Genomic DNA, 24896 nt, shown 5'->3' on the forward strand with positions numbered 1-24896 from the left:
CGGACACTCGAGTAGGCGAACACCGCTGAGACCTCCATAACAACAGGAATTCGTGCCAAAACTACCGAACGGCCCGCCGTTCATTAGAAAAGACTAAGCTAACTATGGGGATTCATACAAACTGCAGCATATCCATGGATGGCAAGCCGTTCGGGACTTTTAATACACGAACAGAGACCGACCGCAAGGCCAAAACTTATGGAACTGTTTTCGGCTATTCTGTCTGTGCGGTCGGTCAAAACTTTAAAGTCCCATAACTCCCGAACCCTTTATCCGAATGGGCTAATTTTTAAATATGTGGTTTCCCCAGATTAGGGCTATCTGGGGATACTGAATTTATGGATGTACCCCAAGCATTTGGGGTACATCCAAAACTCGGGTAAAAATGTGTGTATATTAATTGTGTTAACTGTTTATCTGAGGGGAGGGAATGTGTGGGTTGTACCGTTATTTGATTGGTTACTTTATACCTCCCCATGGGTGTGTTCTGTATGTGCAAGACTGTAATAAAAACCGGGCTGGGTGTGCCAGCACACAGTTCTTTTTGACCCTTCAAAACGTAGCCTCGTCTCGTTTTTGAAAGGGGATTTTTTACTTCATTATTACTTTACTTTTAACAGCTGAACCTGACTCTCCTCTTGGATCTTGTGGATGGTAATAACCATCTTCATTACTATACAGCAACTTGCCGGGAAAAAGGACGTCTCCAACGGCTGATACCCTCTCACTACCTGGGTAGCCGTTACAGTAACACATAAATTATTATTATTATTATTTTATTATTTATATAGCGCCAACAAATTCTGTAGCGCTGTAAATCAAAGGTGTTTTCCTTATCCCAAACTGCACACTCTAGTACCCTCATATTGTTCACCAATTGTGCAGAGTTCACCAAGATACTTACACACAGCCCACTTTAAACTACACCAACAATACATTTGTTTCTTGGAAGGGGATCTCCAATGAGGGAAAGCACCCCTTCTCTAGAGAGGACATACACTTCTTCCATGAGATAGATGCCTATCGAATGCCAATGTTCATAATGCTTTACCCAGTGTTTACATATGTATGTTTAACAAAAGAAATGTATTGTACACGTATGTTAATACTACTGGTATTTTGATGTCTCATTTGGAGACCCTAACCCTTTTGCGCTGTCATGCCGCACTGTCACTCAGACATCAATAATAATTGTCAAATTGAAAAATAAAAAAAATCACCTATCACAGCAAACAATATATTGAAAAAATATTCAGTTCAACCATATGTGGAGGTGTCCACAGGATATTTGCTTTAGGATAGTAATGCAACTTTAATACATAGTATTTCTTGTAGAGCAGATATGCATTGTGTATATTTACACATGTTAAAATTAGCATAGGACTCACTAATATTCAGGTACTGTGAAGTAGTATTGGGCTTAACATGATATGGCTATAGAGATATATATGAATCCCCATATTTGTTTGCTGAGGTAGGTAATTTTAAGCAGTTAAATGTAAAACTGTGTTCTTGTGTGTGCACTGTTCCTGTATCTTGTAGAAAAGTTAACAAATGGTTGGATTGTACTACTTTGGCCTAAAAGTTTCTTGACAGTCAGGGCTGCCATCAGGGGGTGATAACCGGCGGCCCTGGGAGACCTGGCCGCCCAGGCTCCACGTGTAGCTGCACTGCCAGTCTGTATGCCTGCCAGTCTGTATGCCAGTCAGTCTGTCTGTCTGTCAGTATGTATGTCTGTATGTATGTGTATGGTGTATGTATGTCAGTATGTATGTGTATGTGTGTGTCTGTGTATATATTTCAGTATGTATGTATGTATGTGTCTGTATGTATGAATGTATGTATGTATGTGTCTGTATGTATGTCAGTGTGTGTGTGTCTGTATGTATGTTAGTATGTGTCTGTGTGTCACAATAAATGTCTGTGTGTCTGTACATTTGTGTATTTGTTTCAGTATGTGTTTAACTTTGTGTGTGTGTGTGTATCTGTGTCCTCTTGTATCAATGCGTGTGTTTGGGTCTGTGTGTGTGTAGTCCCCAAACTTTCTGATGGCGGCCCTGTTGACAGTGCTTCAAGTTTAGTAAATAACAATTTGTGTAAAAAGTTATTTGCATTTAACTACACATAGTGGACTCTAGTAGTTGATAAATAAATGCAACATTTGTAAGTACACACATTGTTTTGCATTTGTTGATAATATTTAGGGTTTTCTAGCCATGTACATGTTTTTCAGAAGAGAAAATTTTCCACTGGCGCTGTGAAAGTTCTTCTCACTCTGTCCATGCCACCTCATAGTATAATTTGTTTTCTCGTAACTGTCTGTGTTTCAGTTTGGAGCAGATCCCTAATTATCTAAAATTTCCATGCCCAGCTAAGTGCCAAATCTGAGTGTTTTGGAGTGAAACACAGTCTGATATAAATATGTTCTAGAAAATCAGCCGTATTCAATTGCATCCTGTGATAGACATATATGCCTTACTATGAACTTGATTGGCAGATTATTATCTTTGCATAGGTATGTCTGACGTACACATGCCTGGGGGAAGTGTCTCAAATGGAAAATTAGGACAAATTTAGAATTTTTTTTTAAAAGTAGAGAAATCAGTAGTAACATTTTGATAGGACATTAATTTGATTGCCCCACTTTTATGTTATCAGCCTCTCAATGTCTTTGCCAAAAGGAAATAGGAAGTTCTGTACAAAAGGGATAGCTGAAAAGTGAATGGGGCCTTCTGCAATTGCTATTGAAAAATATCTGCAGCAAAATGTGTCCCTATTTTAAGCCCAAATCCATCTGTTCCTCTTTTCTGTCCTCTGTCCCTCTTTTTTAAAAGCTCCATATTGTGGGAGTGTCTGAGTTTATATCAGAGCTGCACAGCAATAATACTCACAGTATTGTGTCTTTAAATTACAATAAATGTGTTTAGAAATCAATCTCTGTAAATAAGATACTTTGTTCATGTTCTAAAAGACATTTTAGTTACATGAATTGTTATTAGTAAGTCACCTAAAATGTCTCAGAACAGCCCTGCCCTTGGCCACACTCCCACTCACACCCGTAAAATTAAAATGTCCTTTTTTTGTCTTTTTGAAATGTTGGGAGATATGCTCCAAGACTTCCTCAATGCTGGGTGGAGACTTGACATTTAATTGGTGAATCTGTGGAGGATGTGGGCAGAATTAAAAACATCAGTTACCTGGAAAAGAGAGCTATGCCTCTGGGTGCCAAGCAATCATCTGCTATATAGATTATTTTCCAGATTTTGTATGGTGCCAACGTGTCCACAACACGGTCTAATTATACAGTGGGAATATATAACAGCATGCAATTGACAGACAATAAATGTTGACAAATAAAAGAGTTGAGGAGGGCCCTGATCAAAGTAAAGGAAACTTGAGGAAATGCTAGCAATTGTGTGAGTGAAAATTCAGCCATTTAAGGGGGCTATGGAACCTTGCAATCAATTATACAATGGAGCAGAATATTGACAATGGAAAGAGATTGTAGGTTGTAAAATCTGCCTGACAGAGTTATAGGAGAGGGAGACCTTGAGTAAGTTCCTCTCTCTACCCAATACATGTAGATGTACTGGGACACTTGCTAAGAGTGCCAGCTGACATGCGAATGTGGATGCAGTTGACATTGCTAATGTGGAGTGGAAGTTGGGCATGAGCAGTTCAGTGAGTAAGCCTAGAAGACCCTCGATTTGTGTCAAACTTCTTGCAAAAGGTTTTACACAGAACCATGGGATGGCACCTGCAGTCTCCTTGTCCCATTACTATTTCCATAGCTGTTGTGGTTATGGTGCTCTTGGTGCCCCTTTATTGGACACTTACCATGGCTCTGATTAACTTTTATGTCAGATTTACATTGCAGGGGCTTTGCAGTGGCGAGTAACCTTTATGTCTCGCTCGCTAGCAGCATAGGACTTGAAATGTATATATTATTATTATTATTTATAAAGCGCCAACTAATTCTGCAGCGCTGTGGGCTAACAGACAAGTATTTGTAACAAGACAAGTAAGATGCACAAGAACAGAGGGTATGGAGGGCCCTGCTCAAACAAGCTTCCATTCTAGAGGTAGTGGGGTAAAATGGCACAAGGATGTATTTCATGGACGGGAAAAAATAGGTTACTAGAATAGTTTACAATGAAGGGTTATTTTTATGGATGTCACAGTTGCAGGTGGATGAAGCAAGGTGGGTTACTAAGGTGCAGGGTGGTAACTCAATCAACAGTTTAAATTAGGGGTGCCCAAAATGTAGATACCAAGATGTTTTAAAACTACAACGTCCATGATGCTTTGTCATTCTAAAAGCATATAAAGATAGACAAAGCATCATGGGAGCTGTAGTTCTACAACACCTGGGGATCTACCTTTTGGGCATCCCTGATTTAATTGATATGCTTTCCTAAATAAGTGAGTAAATACACGTATATATGTATGTATGTATGTTTATAAAAATAAAATAAAAAAATTATATATATATATATATAATTCACACAAACAAACACACACACACACACACACACACACAAACATGTCATCAACAAAGTGAGGCATACATTTTGTAGGTCTGTTTAAACAAATATATCCACACTTAACCTTTGTACACAAGGATTTTCTACAGGGCTCAGTGAGTTCCACTATAGAAATCCAGACCCATGCCTTAGGTAATACAGCTGCTGCGGATGGGAATGACAGATGCCTATATATTAGCTGTATCTCTGCCTTAGGGAGACTGGAATGGGCTCTTAAAGCAACAGAAACAAGAGGGAGAGATGTGAGATAGAAGGATTTGTACCTGTGTGAGATTATATTGGAATTACCTGCAGACACGTCACATGGCCCCTGCATACATTACTAACAGTAAACTTTTACAACTAGTGCTTGCCCTGCAGAATGGATTCCCAATATATATTTTTAACAGATCTCTTTCACTAAATTTTTTTAGTAGCACTCCTTCTAAAAGCATATAAATCACTGCACCAGTGGGAGACATTTAGAGTAAGAGCCCTCCATCCATTTGAGTCTACATTGTGACAGTATGATGCATTGGGGACTCTCAGTTTCTATCGCTCCAGGTTCCAGGGACAATAAACCCCATTTTGGCTGGGAAATCCAGAGGTCGTACTCAGCGCCTCTGCAGCTGGAGTGACAGAGCTTCCCTATGATAATTACAGCTGAAAACATCTGTATTCTCAAAGATTCACTGCAGCTTTCTTCTTTCAAATAAAGAATGAAATAAATAATATTTATCCTACTATAAAAGGACAGCAAACCATGTTGCCGTAAGACACAGACTGACCGCCACTGTTTCTTTATTTAATGCCATGTGAATTACTCTTATATGTAAATATTGCTAACACTGTGTATAGATATTTCACACTAAAAATAATTTTGTCAAGTGAGGGATTCTTCTCTCCTCGACCTCTGGAAAGGTCTGCGAAAACAGATGGCAGGGTTTGTGTAGTGCTACTAGGACTGTGTACACAAAACAAATACACTTTTATACCCTGACTATCCCTGTCTGACACACGTCCATCTTGCTGCCTACCTCCCAAGAATGGGAAGTATGGATGAAGGGCAGGCGAGAGGGACTGCCATAAGGAGGTCTCTGCATATGGCCTTAGAGCCCTGTGAATACATTGTGTTGCTTGGGAATATTTCCCTGGAGTCCCGTAACTGTGGACTTGGTGGAACAGAGCTCCGAATTCAGGACAGTTACATGACCATTGGGAGGTATGGTTGAAGGCAACCATGTAGTATGTATGTACAGCCTTATATTAATGTGTGCATATAGAGAACATTACCATTAAAACTTTACTTAAAAAAAAGCCAATTTAAAAAAGTTGTTACCATTTTTTTGCTGTGTTGAGAAGATGAATAACGAGACATGCATGATTCTTTATTTTAGAATGCTTGGCATTAGATTGCATAGCAATAAAACACTACATCTACAGAAGCACCCATGTGTCAGGAATTGCAGAGACTAAGCTGTATGACACCCACAAGAAGCTCCTAAGCACTAATTTATAAGACACATGCTTCTAATTAGTGCTGAGCCACTTACGTGGGTTTATTGATAGAAATGTTATATGAACCGCCCTATGCTGCGTTTAAAACTAAATTTAACCCTTTTGTTCATAATTTTTAAAATCTGTTTAGCAGGATATTTCCAACCAAGCATGGTTTCCCTGGATCATGGTGAGGACTCAGGACCTAGAAAGCTAGGGGGTTCCACAGCAAATTACAGTTTTGTTTTCATTTCAGTACAACAAATATTCTGCAGTAAGAGAGACTATGGGACTATGACTGTGCTAACATGCAAAAACGACTATAATATTGCTCAACATCAGCCATTATTGCAATTCCAATTTTGAGTTGACAATATTAGATTGTTATATGAACAGCCTTTTCTCCTACCCATTTACCTTTTTTTTCTGGTGCCAGGAATGGCACTGTAAATCAAAAAACAAATTTGTTAGGCTCGCGTGAATTGGTTCCTCTGAGTTTCTGGCTCATGGTGGCTTGGAAATTGGAATTCACAATAAAATCAGACAAATTGCAGTTGTGTCCGAAACAAATCTCCAAGTCTAGCAACTATCACATTCCAAAATGTCTGCCTCCACAGTTAGAAGCTGACAAAACTCCTAATGGAAATTATAACTTGCTTAGTTGCTTTAGTTCAAATAGTCGGAAAATAAATCATAATGTTTTGGGGATATTGTCGGAAATAAACTTTGTTAAATAATGCTGTATCTCCAGCAGTTGAGATGGACATTTATGACAATAAAAAAAACGCTTGCGTTATGAATCATAAACAGTTGTACCTCCCAGTGCATATTGCATTTTCTATTCCCTTTCTATATTGTAGACAGCTCCTTACACACAAATATAAATCTGGTTTTTAGCCTACAAAATGAGCAAGCACCTAAAAATAATTTTATGAGAGGTAAAAAAAAAAAAAAGAAAATAAAGAAATCAATAGTTGAGCTGTATTAAATATAAAAATAAATAAATATATCAGCTGTATTAAAAACCTAAACTTTACAAATGGCTATATTCAAATGATTCAAATACTACAGAGTACTGCAGAATTTACATACAGTATGTTCCTTCAACGCACTCAAACATTTTATATGTCCCTCCTTGGGACCCTGAATTCTAAAAACTTTGTTAATTGTTAATCATTTTCTGTCACAGGATACTCCAATTTGTGCAATGGTTGATTCAAAATAAGATATGTATTAACAATTTAACTTTTTAGAATAGTTTCTTGACTTCTTATGTTTTGCTTCTCTTAGGGCAGCAACAGATCACAATGTTGACAACTCTACGGAAATTTTACGAGAATGGCTAAAGAATGTACAGAACTTATACCACTACGTTGAGTGGAGGCCTATGGCAGAACCTGAGTAAGTATTTTGATATAAATTACTAAATAATATTGTTTAACACAAAAACTTAGTTAACGGAACACTCCGAGCACCTTAACCAGTGTAGTGTGCTATGCTATTCATGAATTGTAAGTAGTCAAACTATTTTTAAACAGTTTGACTTCTTACCTGCGGTCCACTGGCACAGTTTCCCACCTCCATTACTTCCAGCCCTCTGTCTGAGCTGAGTCCGGCAGTGCAGTGCTTAGCTCATTGGCCGAGAAATATTAGCTGGCGCTGTCAATCAATAAGCTAGTCCTGCACTGCAGACAGTGCCGAGTTTAGCTTGGGAGAGCTAATGGAAACTCCTAACTAAGAAGTAGTGGAAGTTGTAGAGACGCCCAGTAGACCCAGATAAGAAGTCAAACCATTTTAAAATGGTTTTATTACTTACAATGTGAAGGGGGATAGGGATTTATTTTATTATATATCGGTGTGTATATATATATATATATATATATCTTTTTCATTCTTTTATAGTGTAGATAAAACAGGTACGAAATGGAAGGTATTGCAGTGCAACCGAATAATCTTATAAACACAGCATGTTCTCCCTGTTTTTTAATGTATTTATTTATTTTGTCTAAAATTCACTGTTGTGAGAAAACATTGTACAACAAACACCATGAAACGATGTGACATATGATGATATAATAATACAATACACAGAAATGACAAAGTCAGGGAGCTGAGGGTTTTAAGAGGCTATGTCGCCAATCGCTTATGATCGCCACCCAGTGGACCTGCGGGCTATAAACTGGTGAGCAAGCAGTGCTTGTATAGCACCAGGCTCGTAAGGAGGTATACACTCGCTGTCAGCGTGCTTATATGCTAGCTAGCTGGGGTGAATATATAGGGTAGGGTGATATAAGATGAGGTGAACCCTGTTTGGTTCAGGATAACCCCTATAGGACAGTTATGTCTTGTGAATGATGCTTGGTACTAGGTGTAGGGGTTACTGCTTTCCCTGGGGTTTAACGCTTCACTGCCTTCAAAATATGACTCGTCTCTAGTAAGTCGTAGGTGGAGGTGGGGGGAATTTGTCCGTCAGGCTAACTCTATGGAGCGTGGGCGCGCTGTGTGTTTCCGCCCTTTAATGGGTGTAACAAAAATTGCGGGGTGAACGGGTGATAGTAGTGGACATATGGTGAACTATGTTCAGTCCTGAACTTTTAAGTGGGGCAGGTTGCGGGAGCCATCAGGTGGTTGCTGCTGCATAGGCGTCTGCTTCAGCCCGCTGTGGTACGAACGGGGTGATGTTCCTCTGATCCCATCTGTGGGTTGCGGCCAGGGCTTTCTTTTGTTGCAGAGATTCTTGCGGGAGGCAGAGAATCCCAAGAAGGGTGCATGCTACGGTCATATCCTGTACTGTGTAGGTTGCGCCTCCATGTGTGATTAAGAGAGAACGGGGTTGTATGGAATCATGCGTTCTCAGAGTAGGGAGGTGAATGGTTGCAGTGATTTTCTCCAGGATATTGTACTGCCGGAGACGTCATTATAAAATGAGAGGTTCATGCCTTCAAATGCAATTGGGAAGTCCCTTTAAGAACAGCCGTTGTGTATGACCTATCCCTCATATTTTGGAAGCGCATGACCAGGTCTCTTGTAGCTGTATCAGGGTCTTTCTTGGGCTTGGGGATGCGGAAAACACCTTCTAGGGCGACAGACTTCGCCTGTTTAGGTGTCAGGAGGGCTGCCAGTAAGTGCCTAACCAGGTGCAGGAGTTCCGCCGCCGGTATGTCCTTTGAGATGCCCCTTATCTTGAGGTTCTTTCTTCGCCTCATATCCTCCAGATTTGCAAATCTTTGCTCGGCCATAGCCTGCTGCTGTTATAGGTTTTGCACTGCAGCCTCCAAATCTACAATTCTCCGTGTTTGGCTCTCTGAGGACATTTCCAGGGTGCTCAGTCTGCCTACAAGGCCAGAGAGGTCTGTGTGAAGGGAGGCCACATCGGCTTGTATATTCTTTTGCAGGTTGGAGAGCAGGTCTTTCAGTGCCCCCATTGTGACAGTCTGGGAGTCAGGGTTCCGTGGGGTCTCAGGGATTGGGGCCCGTGTAGGTAAGTTTACAGCCACCTCGTCGAGCAGGTCTTCCCCTGAGGATTCTGAGAAGTCACCCATGTAGCCGGCCATCTTGGGCCCTGCCGCTCCGTGCATTTGGTGCAGCATGTCACCAATGTTCATGCCCGGTTGGGCTTCTGCTGTTTTTGTTTTCCTGCACATATTTGCCTGATCGGTACCGGCACCAGCCCAGATCTGTAAATCGTTGTTTTTTGTTGTTGCTGTTTTACGTGGTGCAGGACCAGAGCACATGCAGTGTGCGACCCTCCACTTCAAGGGCTAGGCTCTGCCCCTCCTGATTCTCCCTGTTTGTATGCATAGTTATCATATCGTAGTTATTATTAAAATTGTCTATTTTGATTCGCCAGACACACTGGTATGTACTTATGTTGATCATCATTTGTGAAGAAGTACGGAATGTAATTTTCTTTCAACCGCTCCACTTTTTTCAGTGAAACACTTTTTGTCAATGTTGATTCTAGTTCCAAAATGTATTAGACTAATTCCTAAATTAAATTCCTTCATTTTGTTAGGTCTTACTCTGATGAATACGGACCAAAGCACTGGCCAGCTTCAAGATTTTCACATGTGATGAAACTGCGCCAGGCCGCACTACGTACTGCAAGGGAAAAGTGGTCGGATTACATCTTGGTAAGGGCTAGCAGTGGGTAAAAGAATGAACAAGACTGAATGTAAAACACTCTGGTATATCCAATTTCATTGTGGACTGTGAAAGAATATATTATGGGGTTACCCTGAATGTAGTTGTAGTATTTATTTTCTCATTTGCAGGAGGACTGAGCCATAAAATATTTTTTATTGCTGGAACATACCTTTCAGTCCTGGCATTGTGTAGCCACTGTGTTCCAGCATTCCCTAGGTGATTAGCAATTTAAGACTGCCTGTTTAGCTACAGTGGAGGGTATGGAGAGCAGATGATCCCCTGTAAAAGTTGTGTAAAGATATAGTGGTCAAAGAGGGACACTTTAATTTTTAGGGGTTGTGACCTAATACAGGCATGCAATGACACAGCTAATGACATTTAATTAAGGCCAAATCACTGAAAATGTCCAAAATACGGAAGGTTATACTTTTTTTGTATGAGGTTCCAGACTGAGGGGGAGAGCTTCAAGGGACTCCTCTGGCTGAAAACAGTTTAATGACAATTCTTCACAGTAGTCCTTTTTAAGGTGTTAAAAAATAATTTCTACTGTGATTAATTAAATATTTTTGAAAATTAACTTTTAGCCAGAGACGTATTTACACATTTAAACCAATATGCAATTTGAATGCAGTTTTGAGTGATAGTATGATAAATCGGGCTGCTATTTTGTTTATTTGAAGTATATAGATGCAGACAACTTCTTGACCAACCCTCAAACCTTAAATCTTCTTATTAACGAAAACAAGACAATTGTGGCTCCGATGCTGGAATCTCGGACACTATACTCAAACTTCTGGTGCGGAATAACCCCTCAGGCAAGTGATAAAAATCTGCATGGCTTGTATTTTTCTGTATTGCTTTTTAGTGCAAATCTAAATACCCAAACATTCACATAATATTTTGTAAAGAATTTAGTAAAACTTGATAATAACCCTAAAATGTATTTATTATTATTATTTATTTATTAAAGTAGCAATGCACACAATTACATTTAAATAATCATTGACGGTGATACAAATAAATGTTTTAGGTTTTAGACAAGGAAGAAAAGATCTCTCTTCTAGCTATTTTACCAGTTTAGATATTATGTGCTGAGATTTGTCAGTTTCCTTATCAGCTCTTTGTTTAGTGAATAAGCCTTTTAGGCCTCGAGTTGATATTAATGGATAAGCTTTCCAAACAATGTAATATTTTTTAACACACTTTTAAAATTATTTGTTCAATAATTTGTTTGGTCTATTGAAAGGCCAAAAAATATATCATATCTAAAAAATGTATTGATATATAAAAAAAAATTGAAAACATTACAAAATTAAAATATTTTTTATAACATTAAAGGAGCACTATAGTGCCAGGAAAACAAACTAGTTTTCTTGCCACTATAAGGTTATTAGGTCCCTGTCCCCCCCCCCCCCCCTTCTCCCTCCATCAGGGCCCCACTCCTGCTGGGCTGAACGGGTTGGAACCCCTTCAGCCAGTTACCTTAATCCAGAGCCGGGCTCCCTCTGCGCTGGTGACCTCTCCTCCTCCTGCCGACGTCAGCTCTGAATGCACAATTACGACAAGAGCCGCACGCGCATTCAAACCACCCATAGGAAAGCATAACTCAATGCTTTCCTATGGTCGTCCAGCGTCCTCCAAGTGTAATTTTCACACAGAGAATCGCGGAAGCGGCCACTGGTGGCTGTCAGGGAGACAGCCACTAGAGGCTGGATTAACCCTCAGTGAAACATAGCAGTTTTTCTGAAACTGCTATTTTTACAGCTGCAGGGTGTTAACTAGGGGGAACTGGCACCCAGACCACTTAATTGAGCTGAAGTGGTCTGGGTGCCTATAGGCGTACTTTAAATCATTTTAAAAGTATATCCAAAAAATATTTAATAATTTATCCAACAATATTTAATTGAGGCCATAGTATCATATAGGGATATGGTAACTATGCAAATAAATCTTCTTAAAATTCAATGTCCATATGTGATGGCAGTTTGTAGCTTGACAAGGACCTCTTAGCAGGTTGAAACGTTGCTGCTCTTTTCTGTTCTATTAAATCTGCCTGCAGCCTGGAGATTTTCTTTTTACCTTATCGCTGTGGGATTGCTGATCTTGCTCCAGAGCACCGGGTGGCTGCTGGGATTGAGTGCGGCTCTTATCTTCATTGTTGCAGCAGTTTGGCCATTATGACGTATTATAGATCTTTAAAGTAATATGTTATTTATTTACTCCAAGAAATATACACTTTAAATGCAAATAAACTATCTCCAGTTATCATCCCACAGAGAGCCCTTCAGTTAGACATCCATCCTGTTTTCAAACTGGTCCCATTTCTCCTTGTAAAATTGTGGCCTCTTGTTTTTTTGGCTCAGTTTAAAGTGTATGTTATATCAGGGCTCAGAATCTCCACGTGCCACTTGCCATTGGCAAGGGAAAATATAGATCTGGCTAGTGGAAATTCACCTCTGGTGGATAGGTTATGGCTTGCAAGGACGAGCAACTTTTAAGGTATGGCTAGTAGCATAAGAATTCAGATTTTGAGCACTGTTTTATGTATTGTATACAAAATTAACAAAACATTTTCCTCTCTCCAGGGTTACTATAAAAGAACACCCGACTATGTGTTGCTAAGAGAGTGGAAGAGGATGGGTTGTTTTCCCGTGCCAATGATTCATTCAACATTCCTTATTGATCTCCGGAAGGAGGCTTCGGGAAATCTACAATTTTATCCACCGCACGAAGATTACACGTGGGCATTTGATGACATCATCGTTTTTGCATTCTCAAGCAGGCAAGCAGGTTTGTTTAGAGCTGGATTACTGGAATTGTGTGCTGCGCAATGAATCTTCATAGATGGAGATGAAAGGGTTATCTTGTACATAATTCCATGGGGTTTATTTATCAAGATGTTCAGTGATAAAAAGTTGTCTAAAGTACTAAAAGTGAGTCACTCACCATGGAAACTCATGGGACCAGTAGGAATATTCCATTGGTGACTCTTGCTATGTTAAATTTTCGCACCACTTTTTAGAAAAGAACATGTTTTTTTTTAACGTTGACAATTTTTATTAGGGTTGTTTGAAATTACAGAAAAAAGGGGGTTGGTTAGGGTGCAGGTACAATTTTCAACTTGTTCTCAGCTTTCGATAACATATGGATAGTTTTAACCCCTTAAGGACTGGACTTTTTTTGCGATGTTGTACATTTGCGACCAGGCATCTTTTTGACACTTTTGTGGTGTTTGTGTTTAGCTGTAATTTTCCGCTCTCTCATTTACTGTTCCCATACAAATTATATATTGTTTTTTTCAGGACAAAAGGGGCTTTCTTTACATACCATTATTTATATAATCTCATCTAATTTAATTTAAAAAAAAATGAAAAAATATGATGAAAAATTGAAAAAAATACACGTTTTTTGAATTTTATGTGAAAAATCTTTTACTCATCTACAAAAGCGAATGAAAAAAACTGCTAAATAGATTCAAAATGTTGTCCTGAGTTCAAAAATACCCAGTGTTTACATGCTTTTTGCTTTTTGTTTGCATGTTATAGGGCTATAAGTACAAGTAGGATATTGCGGTTTCAAAACATACATTTTTAAAATGTATCAATAGTGACATTGTAACACTGTTATCTGTCATAAATTGCTAAATAACACCCCACATGTACATATTTTTTTAAAAGTAGACAACCCAGGGTATTCAATATGGGGTATGTCCAGACTTTTTTAGTAGCCACTTAGTCGCAAACACTGGCCAAAGTTAGCGTTCATATTTGTTTGTGTGTGAAAAAAGTAAAAAACTAAATTGAACGCTAATTTTGGCCAGTGTTTGTGACTAAGTGGTTACTAAAAACGACTGGACTTACCCCATTTGCAATACCTTGGGTTGTCTTCTTTTGCAAATGGTATGCCATCATGGGGGTAATTCTCATTCCTGGGCTACCATACGCTCTCAAAGGCAACGTAACCAACCTGGCCATTTTCAATGTAAAAATATTTGACCTATATATTTGACCCTGTAACTTTCAAAAACGCTATAAAACCTGTACATGGGGGGTCCTGTTCTACTCAGGAGACTTTGCTGAACACAAATATTAGTGTTTCAAAACTGGAAAATGTATCACAACAATTATATCATCAGTAAAAGTGCTGTTTGTGTGTGAAAAATGCAAAAAAAGTCACTTTCACTGACAATATCATCGCTGTGATATGTTTTACTGTTTTGAATCACTAATATTTGTGTTCAGCGAAGTCTCCCGAGTAAAACAGTACCCCCCATGTACAGGTTTTAGGGTGTCGTAGAACGTTACAGGGTAAAATACAGTGATAGCAAATTAAATTCTCTGGTCTTTCGGCCTGGGTTGGCAGGCAGGTCCCTTAAATTGCAATCAATAAAATAACTTAATTATGTAAAAATATTACCTAAATACGCACGTAGAATTTAAATATATATGCATATTTATATATTTGAAGTCTACGTGTATATTTATATAATTATTTATGTAATTTTGTATATCGACATATGAATAGTTCGCATTCTTTTTATTTATTTAAATATACATAGATATATATACAATTTCATTCTAAGTGTATTTTGATATAAATATATATATATTAATATCAAAATACAGTTAGAATAAAATTTCGGATAGATATATAATTTTTTTCAATTTTTTATTATTATTTTTAATTTTTTTAATTTAATTTAAATTATTTATTATTCGTATTTTATAATAATATATATATACAATATATATAGTTATTATATATATTATATATATACGTGTGCAAATTAATTATAAGTGTATTTTTATATTAATATATGTACATATTAATATAAAAATACACTTAGCATGACATTATATATATGATATATAGACATATATTATATAGGTATAATATATGTCTATATATCATATATATACACATATATAATAATATTTTTTTTTTTTATTAACTATAACTTTAAATTTTTTTTTGATTTTACAGTTGCAGGGAGACTGCCTGTCAGCACAGACAGTCCCCCTGCAGGCAGAGTCTAGGACACCTATTGTGACCATGTGGTCGCCCTGTTGGGCGATCACATGGCCCCAGGGGTCCTAAACCGCCATGGGGAGACTGTCTGGGCTGCAGGCAGTCTCCCCACAACGGGAGCACCGCCGATCGCCGCCGGGGGAACGACGGCGATCGGGTAAGTACATTTTAAATTTAGGACGGTTCAGGACCGTCGTCGGTCGGCAACGCAAAAATGCCGATGACGGTCCTGAACCGTCCTGCGTCCTCAAGGGGTTAACATTCAGGTGATCCTGTCTAATGGAGTAGATAGAACATAACATTTTGATAATTAACCCTACTTGTCTCAACTATTTGTATAAATAAAGGCTTCCATTTATTGACTGTTGACCTCAATTTAAAAATGTCTGACCAGTTAGACGTTAGTGAATAACCTGAATGTTAGAAGACTGTGCTTCTACTCATGTGCCATCTACAAAACATGTCATGGTATGTACTAAACTTTGAATTAGATCAAACACGGGCAAATATAGCCATGATACGGGTATAGTGAGATTGAGAACTTATCCATCTGACCTGTTTTTGCCTACAATTTACAATTTGGAGTTTGGTTAATAAACTTGTGTAAATTAGATCAGATAATTGCAAGAAGGTGTGTGACAAGCATGTATTGATGTCTTGTGCATTTATAATATAATAATTCACATGGGAGACATGGGGACACTGAGAGACATGGGGACACAGACACTGGGAGACATGGGGACACCGAGGACACTGGCTGGGAGACATGGGGACACTGGAAGACATAGGGACTCTGAGTCACTAGGGACACCGCAATATGAGGACACAGACACTGGGAGACAAGGGGAAACTGAGAGCCATGGGGACACTGAGCCACTAGGGACACTGGCTGGGGGACATGGGGAGACATGGGGACACTGTATCCCTAGTGTCTCCGTGTCCTTATGTCTCAGTTATGTCTCAGTTTCTCCCAATGTCCCTATGTCTCACAGCATCCCCATGTGTCTCAGCATCCCCATGTCTCCCAGTGTCCCCTAGTGTCTGTGTCCCCATGTTTTCCAGTGTCCCCAGTGTCCAGTGTCCCCAGGTCTCCCAGTGTCCCCTGGTCTCCCAGTGTCCCCTAGTGTCTGTGTCCCCATGTCTCCCTGCAGCCTTTCACCCCATCCCTCACTGAAGAGCTGCTGTATGGACTCTCTGTGCTGTGTAGCTGCTCCCCCACGGATCAGTGAGTAGTAGAGAGAGGCAGGGATATGCGGTAACTTCCTATCCCTGCCTCTCACCACACACCCCTACTGGCCGGTGCTGGTATTGCAGAGTAATGTCCGTTTATACTGAGACAATTACCTGCATTTGTATTGCCGGTATTTCTGCAATACCAGCACGGCCAGGCAGCATCAAATACCGGCTGTGCCAGTAAAATACCAGTCAGGTGGCAAAACTAAGAGTAGTGTGTAAAAAAAAAAAAAAAGTGATTTTTTTTTTTATTTTAAATGGGCCTATTCCATGGGCCTGGGCCTGGAGCTGCAGCTCCATCAGCCCCTATGTTAATCCGGCCCTGACATAACCCCAATATCTTTTAAAGTAAAACAATGATTGTACCTGACAATATATCTTATGTTCATCTTTCATGGCATTTCCCCTTTAAGCTTCCTGGAAGGTAGACGAGACAACCCATATATATCTTGCAGGCCGACACACAAGTTTTGAGTACATGAGATTTGAAGCTCTCGGTTTTTATTCCAGCACTGTGAAGGGCCAGCTTCTCCCTTCTTCTAACAGATGGCTGAGAGAATCAGATTAAGGGGATTAACTCTGTCTCCAGGTTGGAGAAACACAACTTCCAAACACAACTTTAGAAAGGGGGTTATTACTTGCCAGAAAACAATTTAGAAGCCAAACTGCAAGCTGGTATATAATGTTTTAATCACAGTACAAATTGAAAATGCAACTCCTGTCCTAGCACATTCAGAGCATATGATACAACCATCAACTATGTTGTTTTTTTATGTAGGTCTGGGGTACCCATCAATGCTGTCTTAATTGGTGTGAAGTTTTCTTAAAATATACTTGAATGCTGTTATTGTTACAGGAAATGGGAGAGATCAGAAATGGATGTCTAAATGATACGGTGGCTTGTTTCATACAAAGGTGCTTTTCATCTCTCTTGTAGGAATTCAAATGTATATCTGCAACAGAGAGCACTACGGATATCTCATTGTACCTCTGAAACCACATCAAAGCTTGCAGGAGGACATAGAGAGTTTCATTCATATCCAGACTGAAGCAATGAGTAAGTAACGGTGTAACCTGTAGCCTCCTGACACTGCAGCACTGTCAGCCACTCAATCTAGTTGCCATAGAGAACTAGAAAAGTCAGGGCCTACGGCAGGAGTTACAGCCAAAGGAATCTGGAGCAAATCCAAGAGTGATACCTTCGTGCAGAAATGTTTGGGTTTGTATGTCTACATGGTCTCATGGTTCTAATGGGCCAGTCCACCATGATATAACATTTACCCTTATTAGGGCACCCAACGATTACAACATGCATAGCAGTAGAGATCTGTTCTGAAAAAGGTACAGATCCATTTTCTCTCGAGACTGAATATATTGCCATGTAATTGAATATAAAATATAGATATACTGCCATGGAATGAATATGGAACAGACTTTTGCTCCGTCTCAACTTAGGTACATATATATATTACCTTGCAGCTGAATAATGCAAAGACCAACAACCAGAACTACAGGTCTGTACTCCCTCGTGAATGAATGAGGCACAGGTCTGTACTCCCTCGTGAATGAATGAGGCACAGGTCTGTACTCCCTCGTGAATGAATGAGGCACAGGTCTGTACTCCCTCGTGAATGAATGAGGCACAGGTCTGTACTCCCTCGTGAATGAATGAGGCACAGGTCTGTACTTCCATCGTGAATGAATGAGGCACAGGTCTGTAAGTCCTCGTGAATGAATGAGGCACAGGTCTGTACTCCCTCGTGAATGAATGAGGCACAGGTCTGTACTCCCTCGTGAATGAATGAGGCACAGGTCTGTACTCCCTCGTGAATGAATGAGGCACAGGTCTGTACTCCCTCGTGAATGAATGAGGCACAGGTCTGTACTCCCTCGTGAATGAATGAGGCACAGGTCTGTACTCCCTCGTGAATGAATGAGGCACAGGTCTGTACTTCCATCGTGAATGAATGAGGCACAGGTCTGTACTCCCTCGTGAATGAATGAGGCACAGGTCTGTACTCCCTCGTGAATAAATGAGGCACAGGTCTGTACTCCCTCGTGAATGAATGAGGCACAGGTCTGTACTCCCTCGTGAATGAATGAGGCACAGGTCTGTACTCCCTCGTGAATGAATGAGGCACAGGTCTGTACTCCCTTGTGTCTGAATAAGAAGCTGAACTGTAGGTTCTCACACAGCTGAATAAGGGCTATGCAATATTATGGTACTAACATTATAAATTAATTTGCAGGACAATCAGGCATACAATGTAATTGAAAAACTAAAAACCAAGTCATTTAAAAAAAACAAAAAACAAGCACAATCCCTACCTAACTTTCAGTTAGCTGTATGGGTTGCAGAGAAGATTTATTCACTTAACTGGGAATTGTGGAGAATTGAATACAGAATTGATCATTTTAGGTTGAAATGGTTATATACTGGAGAAATTATACAAGTTTACAAGCTGTTATTCCTGCTCATCTATTTTTGCCAGTAACGTGCAATTTCTTTGTTGCTTCTGCACGATTGCTCCTTTACTGAATAAATCCGTCAGGCTTGCAAAATCATCAAACAAATATCAATGTGTCCTTAGCTCCTTCCTGTAAACACGACACACCTTTTGTAACATCGTCAATGCAAACCTCTTTATGGCACAGCTAAGAAGGGCCTGCCACAACTTGACAGCCTGAGCAGGTTTGTAGACATCTAATATTTATGTTTCTGTTTGATGGTGTTTACATGGCAGGATTGGCCTTGCTGTGTTCTTTTTAATATTTAATGAAGCCAGACAAGACTTCTGAGTTTGACATGTTAGGGTTTATTCACTAAACCAGCAATTAAAGTGGAATCGGAGTAAGAAATAAAGAATATCTTGCTACTTAGGGAGCAAGCATCAAACAATGTGGTGTTCTACATGCAAAATAAAATATTATCACTAGGGAGTCTATTCGTAGGAGTGGATGTTCCTGTAAGTTTTTGTAACTGTCTCATTTACTGTTAAATCTAACCCTTTGATAATATTGTAAAGCGATAAGGAATATGCTGGCGTCATGTTTTTTTTTTTTTTTTCTTATACACATTATCTTGAAAGCTAAACCAGAATAGTCAGATTTATTTTAAACCAAAATAGCCAGATTTGAAAGATGTTGGTCTAAAATGTGCAATACTCTTGTCAGTTCTTCGCAGTGAACTTTAGTGAATAGACCATTGGATGTTGACTGCAACAGTATCACTGACATGGTTATTAATAAAATTGAGAATTTTAGCAAATTAAATATGGTTAGCAAAACTGAAGCTAAATTACTCAGACAGTGACTGCGGTGGAGGTTTAGAATTTTTCTCAATCAGCTATTGTTGCTCTAAATTTTGCCATTCAATTTAACCTGAAATGGCAGAAGCCACAAAGGGGTTAATAGCTCACATCCAGCAATTCCCATAGAGAGTACAATTAGTAGGTTATCTGGAGGCTGGATGCTCCCAGGGGCAGTAAATTAATCTTGAGCTCAAGGTCAGATTTAATGAAAGGCCAATGCTTTGGAGAGCTGTAATCTGAAGCTTGCGCGGACAGAGGACGCCACCTGCTGTCTGCGAGATCTCCAGCCTGCTTTGAATCTTCGAGGGTTGCAGGATATTGTGTGGAGGAAGGAACAGCCTAGCAGGATTATTCGTTAAAGCAGGAAATATGGTCTCTTTTGACACCTAGCATCATGTCTGAATTAGTTTTTTAACGAATAAACCCACACGTGTTGGTAATAACATAAACATACACAATTCATGTGAGTACAAAATTATTTCTAATACTTTGGAGACTTGACCCAGGTTTGATTGGGGCCATCCTGAATTCATGGTTCCTATCACGGATTACTTCCAGGTGTCCCGTATCTAGGAGCACTACAGAAATGGTACCTATCAGCAAAGTTCCTATAAATAATGTGAATTGATACGCTCACACTGAGCAAAGAAAAATCAGGGCTCTGAGACCACAGGTAGAATGCCCTTATAAGGGCTCTATTCATGGTCTTTACTCAGTGGAGCTGGCCAGAGAGGTTATTAGTAAGCCTGCAGTGCACGCACATCAGGCCGGTGCACCACCTTTTTTGATGGGATTTACCTCGGGATTTACCTCTTTTGTGGGCATACTGACCCATAGTTTCCATCCTCTTATTAACTGCCCACCTGCCCGACCTGCGTCTATACCTCCTGTCGTTGAGAAGTATAAAACTTTGAAACATTTCACAATCAGCTTGTTTAAGTATTACATTTGTAATTCTCTAGCCAGATCACTATATTTCAGTTCAATACACCCCCCCGTGATCTGTTAGAGCTGATTGCATACACCGAAGTGCTTCCTTTACAGTTAAATTAGTACAAGTCATCTGCTTATTGCTTGGCAACTGTGAAATCATTCTAGAATTGAACAGTAACTGGATATGTCCTTGTTGCATAAGGGTATTGTGTAATGCAACTATTTATGCAGAAAGCTATTATAGTATAACAGCAATCAAACAGATATTATACGCCTGGGACCAAGAACAAAATGTGGCACTCACTCCACGAACACATCAAGCCGCATTGGACATACCATCATTCCTCACACATAGCTAATTTACCAATCACATCTAAACATAATTATCCACATCCGCGTATAACAAGCTACTCACAGACACATCTACTTAGCAACACACATAGAGATGTGGACATACAGGCTCATCTAGGTATTGATGCACACCATCTTCACATGAAGCCAAACAGGCCAGCCCAACTCAGGGCCCCTAAACGCACATACTTTTTGTATAGGCAGTAAACTATTATATCTGTTTTGTGCTTTTCTCACACGTTAGCATTCCAGATTATTTTTTCAGCCATACAATGTTAGCTTAAGACAAGAATCGGTATGGGGATCTTATGAGACCTACCAACAAAACTACACTGTTCATGTGGAGTGGGCAATATTTTGGGGTCCATAAGTGCTGCTTTGCACATGGACTTTTCCTAGGCAGCAGGCAGGCTTCAAACCCTTTAGAAGCTTTATGCTTTACGATGTACCTGCAAGACAAAAATAAGTAGGCTTAGGTATGAAACATTGAACAAATGATTATAAACTGAGCAGATGTATGCCTGCTACCTTGGAAATTCTATGGGGGAAAACAAAACCTTTGGACCCTATAATACAGTCCTACTTTTTGTCCATGGACAAACGAATGGTGCAGAAGTTTTGGTAGCATCGATATAAATACACATGACAATTTTTGTCTTAAAATATGACTTAAGAATGATATCTGGCACTAGAGGCATTTCCCACTATAACCTGCATGGCATTAAGGTATGTGCTGTGGAGGGGTAGGACATCATGGATGGTGCATTCTGCTGAATAACATGTCCAGAGTTCTATATGTTTTTTTTCTTACTTTATACTTGCTATTATTGTCTTAACCTTCCATCCAGTGGGTTTGGTGTGTGCAATTTTGATTGTGTTTTTTTCTTGTTATGAGACCACAATACTTATGTGACAATGTTATTGGGGTATATATTGAAATAACACTCCCATTTAATAATTTTTAGTTGACCGGCCTCCTTTGGATCCCTCTCCATATGTCCATGTGCCTCCCAAACATCCGGATAAGATGGGGTTTGACGAGGTAGGTTTCCCATTTTTTGATTTACAGTTTAACATTTTTTACATTCTTTATAAAGACATATATATATATATATATATTTTAAAAGTAACATAAAATTCAAAGGAAAAGCAAAAAATTGTTCCGGGCTGCTAAGTATCAGTTCTGGCGTATGACACCAGCATGCACCCCTTCACGCCACCCCTGTTCTCCCCCTTAGTTTTCCCTCCCTGACTTCCCTTTCCCTCCCACTGTGATGAGGGAAACTGATGTCTGCTCAACCTTAGGGAGATTTAAAGGAACAATATAGGATCAGAAACACATGTATTCCTGACCCTATAGTTTTTAAGCCCCTCTGGTCCCCCTTGCCCTCCAAAATATAGCAAATCTTACTTTTACTCCAGTCTGCTGCTGCTGGCTCTGCCCCTGATCTACCTACTTGGATGACATCATCAGATATGGTGGTCTGAGCCAATCACAATGCTTTCCAATAGGACTGGCTGAGATTGTCAAGGAGGAAGATCGGAGCAGAGCCAGCGCAAGCCAAACACAGCCCTGGCCAATCAGCATCTTATCAATGAATAAATGCATCTCTATGAGAAAAGTTCAGTGTCTTCTCCATGCAGAGGGTAGAGACACAGAATATCAGTCACAGTGTGCAGCATTGCCTCCGGAAGCACCTCTAGTAGCCATCTGAGGAGTTGCTAGTGGAGGTATCCCTTGGCTGTAATGTAAACAATGCATTTTCTCTGAAAAGACAGTGTTTACTGCAAAAAAAACTGAACAATAAGCTGTAGTTGTTCTGGTGACTATAGTGTCCCTTTAAGTGTAAGTATAGGGGGCGGATCATCACAGAAAGAGTTACTCCAAGCACAACATTGTTTTTTGGTTCGAGTAACCCTTTAACCCATTGCTGGAGAGTTATAGAAAGAAATGTCTTTGAGAGGACATGCAGATTTTCAGAATTTCTATACATTATACAGATGGAGTAATTCAATTTTAATTTTAAAGTAAACTAGCCAACATGGAAACATAGCTGATATTTTTCCAGTTATGTAGTGTTTATTTGAAATTTTCTGTTTCCTTATCTGTACATAGTTTTCAGTTTAGAGAATAAACCCCTGTATGTTAATGGCCCCCGTTTGTCTTCACATCAAACTACAGAATGTTACCATCTATTAGATACCTAAAAATACATAGATTACAAAGTCAAAATGACCTTTAGCATGACGATAAGCATAGAAAAGTATATGGGAGACATTTAGTAAATCAAATGTAATTTAAAAAAATAATTAAATAATAAAAAAGTTAATTGTTATAAAAACATTGTTATGAGAGACTCGGCCCAATGCAGTGTTTATGATGCCAGGAGTATCTGGTCCTGGTACCCTGACCTGGTTCCCTGGTAAAGAGCATACCATTTAAATGGTATGTCCTGTTACCTGGATCCCTGACACCAAGGTGCCAAGGCTCCTATCCTAACGGGAGCTTTGTAGCTCTACAGATCCAGTCGCAATTCATTGGCTGAGGGAATCAGCTAACCGTTCTCAGCATAATTGACATTAGCCAGACCGGAACTCTTTTTCAGGCTAGCTAATAACATCCCAAAGACACTGTCGGACATGGAGTTACACTTCCGGTAGAAAACTGAAACCCTGCACATACAGACTCTGCGCACCATTACCACTTCAAATCACTAAAGTGGCTGTGGTGCTAATATATATGCTTGTATATATGTCCACATCTTGAGGTTGAAAGACTCTCCCAATAATTTACATGATGTAACCTTAATAGCCCTTGAAAAAACAATGCATTGTAACGTACATGTTGGCGATTAAAAAACAAGGGTAGTGGAACATCAAAATAAAATAAGAAATTAACATTAAAAACATGTCGTTCATTTACATTATAACACGTTCAAGCACACAGGAGAACAGGGATCTAGATAAAAGGGAGACCTTTTCAATCAATACATTTGAGGACCAATAAGGTCACCCGGGTCACTTCATCTAAATGTTTTAAAGAAATTTCTAAACCAACTCAAGAGCAGTGAGCGACAGCTGAATAAAATTTATAGTCCAAATGTTGATATTGTGTGTCAGCACTGACTGGTTTCCCATACCAGAATCAGTATTGGCTAGCCCTGTTTATATCCTACTTGCCAGGGGCAAGCCAGCCGAGACTAGAGTAGTCACAAGTTGTGACCTGCTAAAACAAAAAAACAATATTCAGGCAGGCTTTATACAGCCAGGATATCCATTATCAGAACTCTTTTGTAAAATGCATCATTGCATCATCAGCACGCTTTTGTAATATGCATCACTGCATTATCAGCACCCTTTTGTTAAATGCATCATTGCATTTTCAGCACTCTTCTGTATTATCAACACTGTTCTGTATTATGCATCATTACATTATCAGCACTCTTTTGTATTATGCATCATTGCATTATCAGCACTCTTTTGTAAAATGCATCAATGCACTATCAACACTCTTTTGTAACATATATACAAGCACCATGTAACATATATACAAGCACCCTTTAAAGTGGTTGTGTCATGCATGCCAACTTGACGACACAACAAGGCAGCCAACTGCGGATGTCCATAAGCAGAGCGTTGATGTGGCTCTCTGAAATGCCCTTGAAGTGCAAAAACAGCCCTAGGCTGGCAAAGCCTCTTGGGAATTGTACTTCTAGAACAATTGGGGGGTATACCTTGTGGCCATTCCTATTTTGCTGGATACTAATCTGTGGCAGGCAAGAACTGTTGATTTTGTAAAATTCTTCAGTAGCCTTCCTATTGAAGTTAATTATTTTAATACCAGGGCACATTGTTCAATGAACTGCAGCTAATT

General features: G+C 39.5%; 1 protein-coding gene across 1 annotated transcript in view; it reads left to right on the forward strand.

The window, feature by feature from the left end:
* Positions 1 to 24896, forward strand: part of COLGALT2 (collagen beta(1-O)galactosyltransferase 2) — a 96982-nt gene that overhangs the window by 38160 nt on the left and 33926 nt on the right. The window contains exons 2-7 of the mRNA XM_063426205.1: positions 7311 to 7421; positions 10036 to 10153; positions 10847 to 10981; positions 12752 to 12956; positions 17365 to 17484; positions 21988 to 22064. Coding sequence (XP_063282275.1) covers positions 7311 to 7421; positions 10036 to 10153; positions 10847 to 10981; positions 12752 to 12956; positions 17365 to 17484; positions 21988 to 22064 — 766 coding nt within the window. The remainder of the gene's footprint in view (positions 1 to 7310; positions 7422 to 10035; positions 10154 to 10846; positions 10982 to 12751; positions 12957 to 17364; positions 17485 to 21987; positions 22065 to 24896) is intronic.

Source organism: Pelobates fuscus, chromosome 7 (genome assembly GCF_036172605.1).
Source record: "Pelobates fuscus isolate aPelFus1 chromosome 7, aPelFus1.pri, whole genome shotgun sequence".
Taxonomy (NCBI): domain Eukaryota; kingdom Metazoa; phylum Chordata; class Amphibia; order Anura; family Pelobatidae; genus Pelobates; species Pelobates fuscus.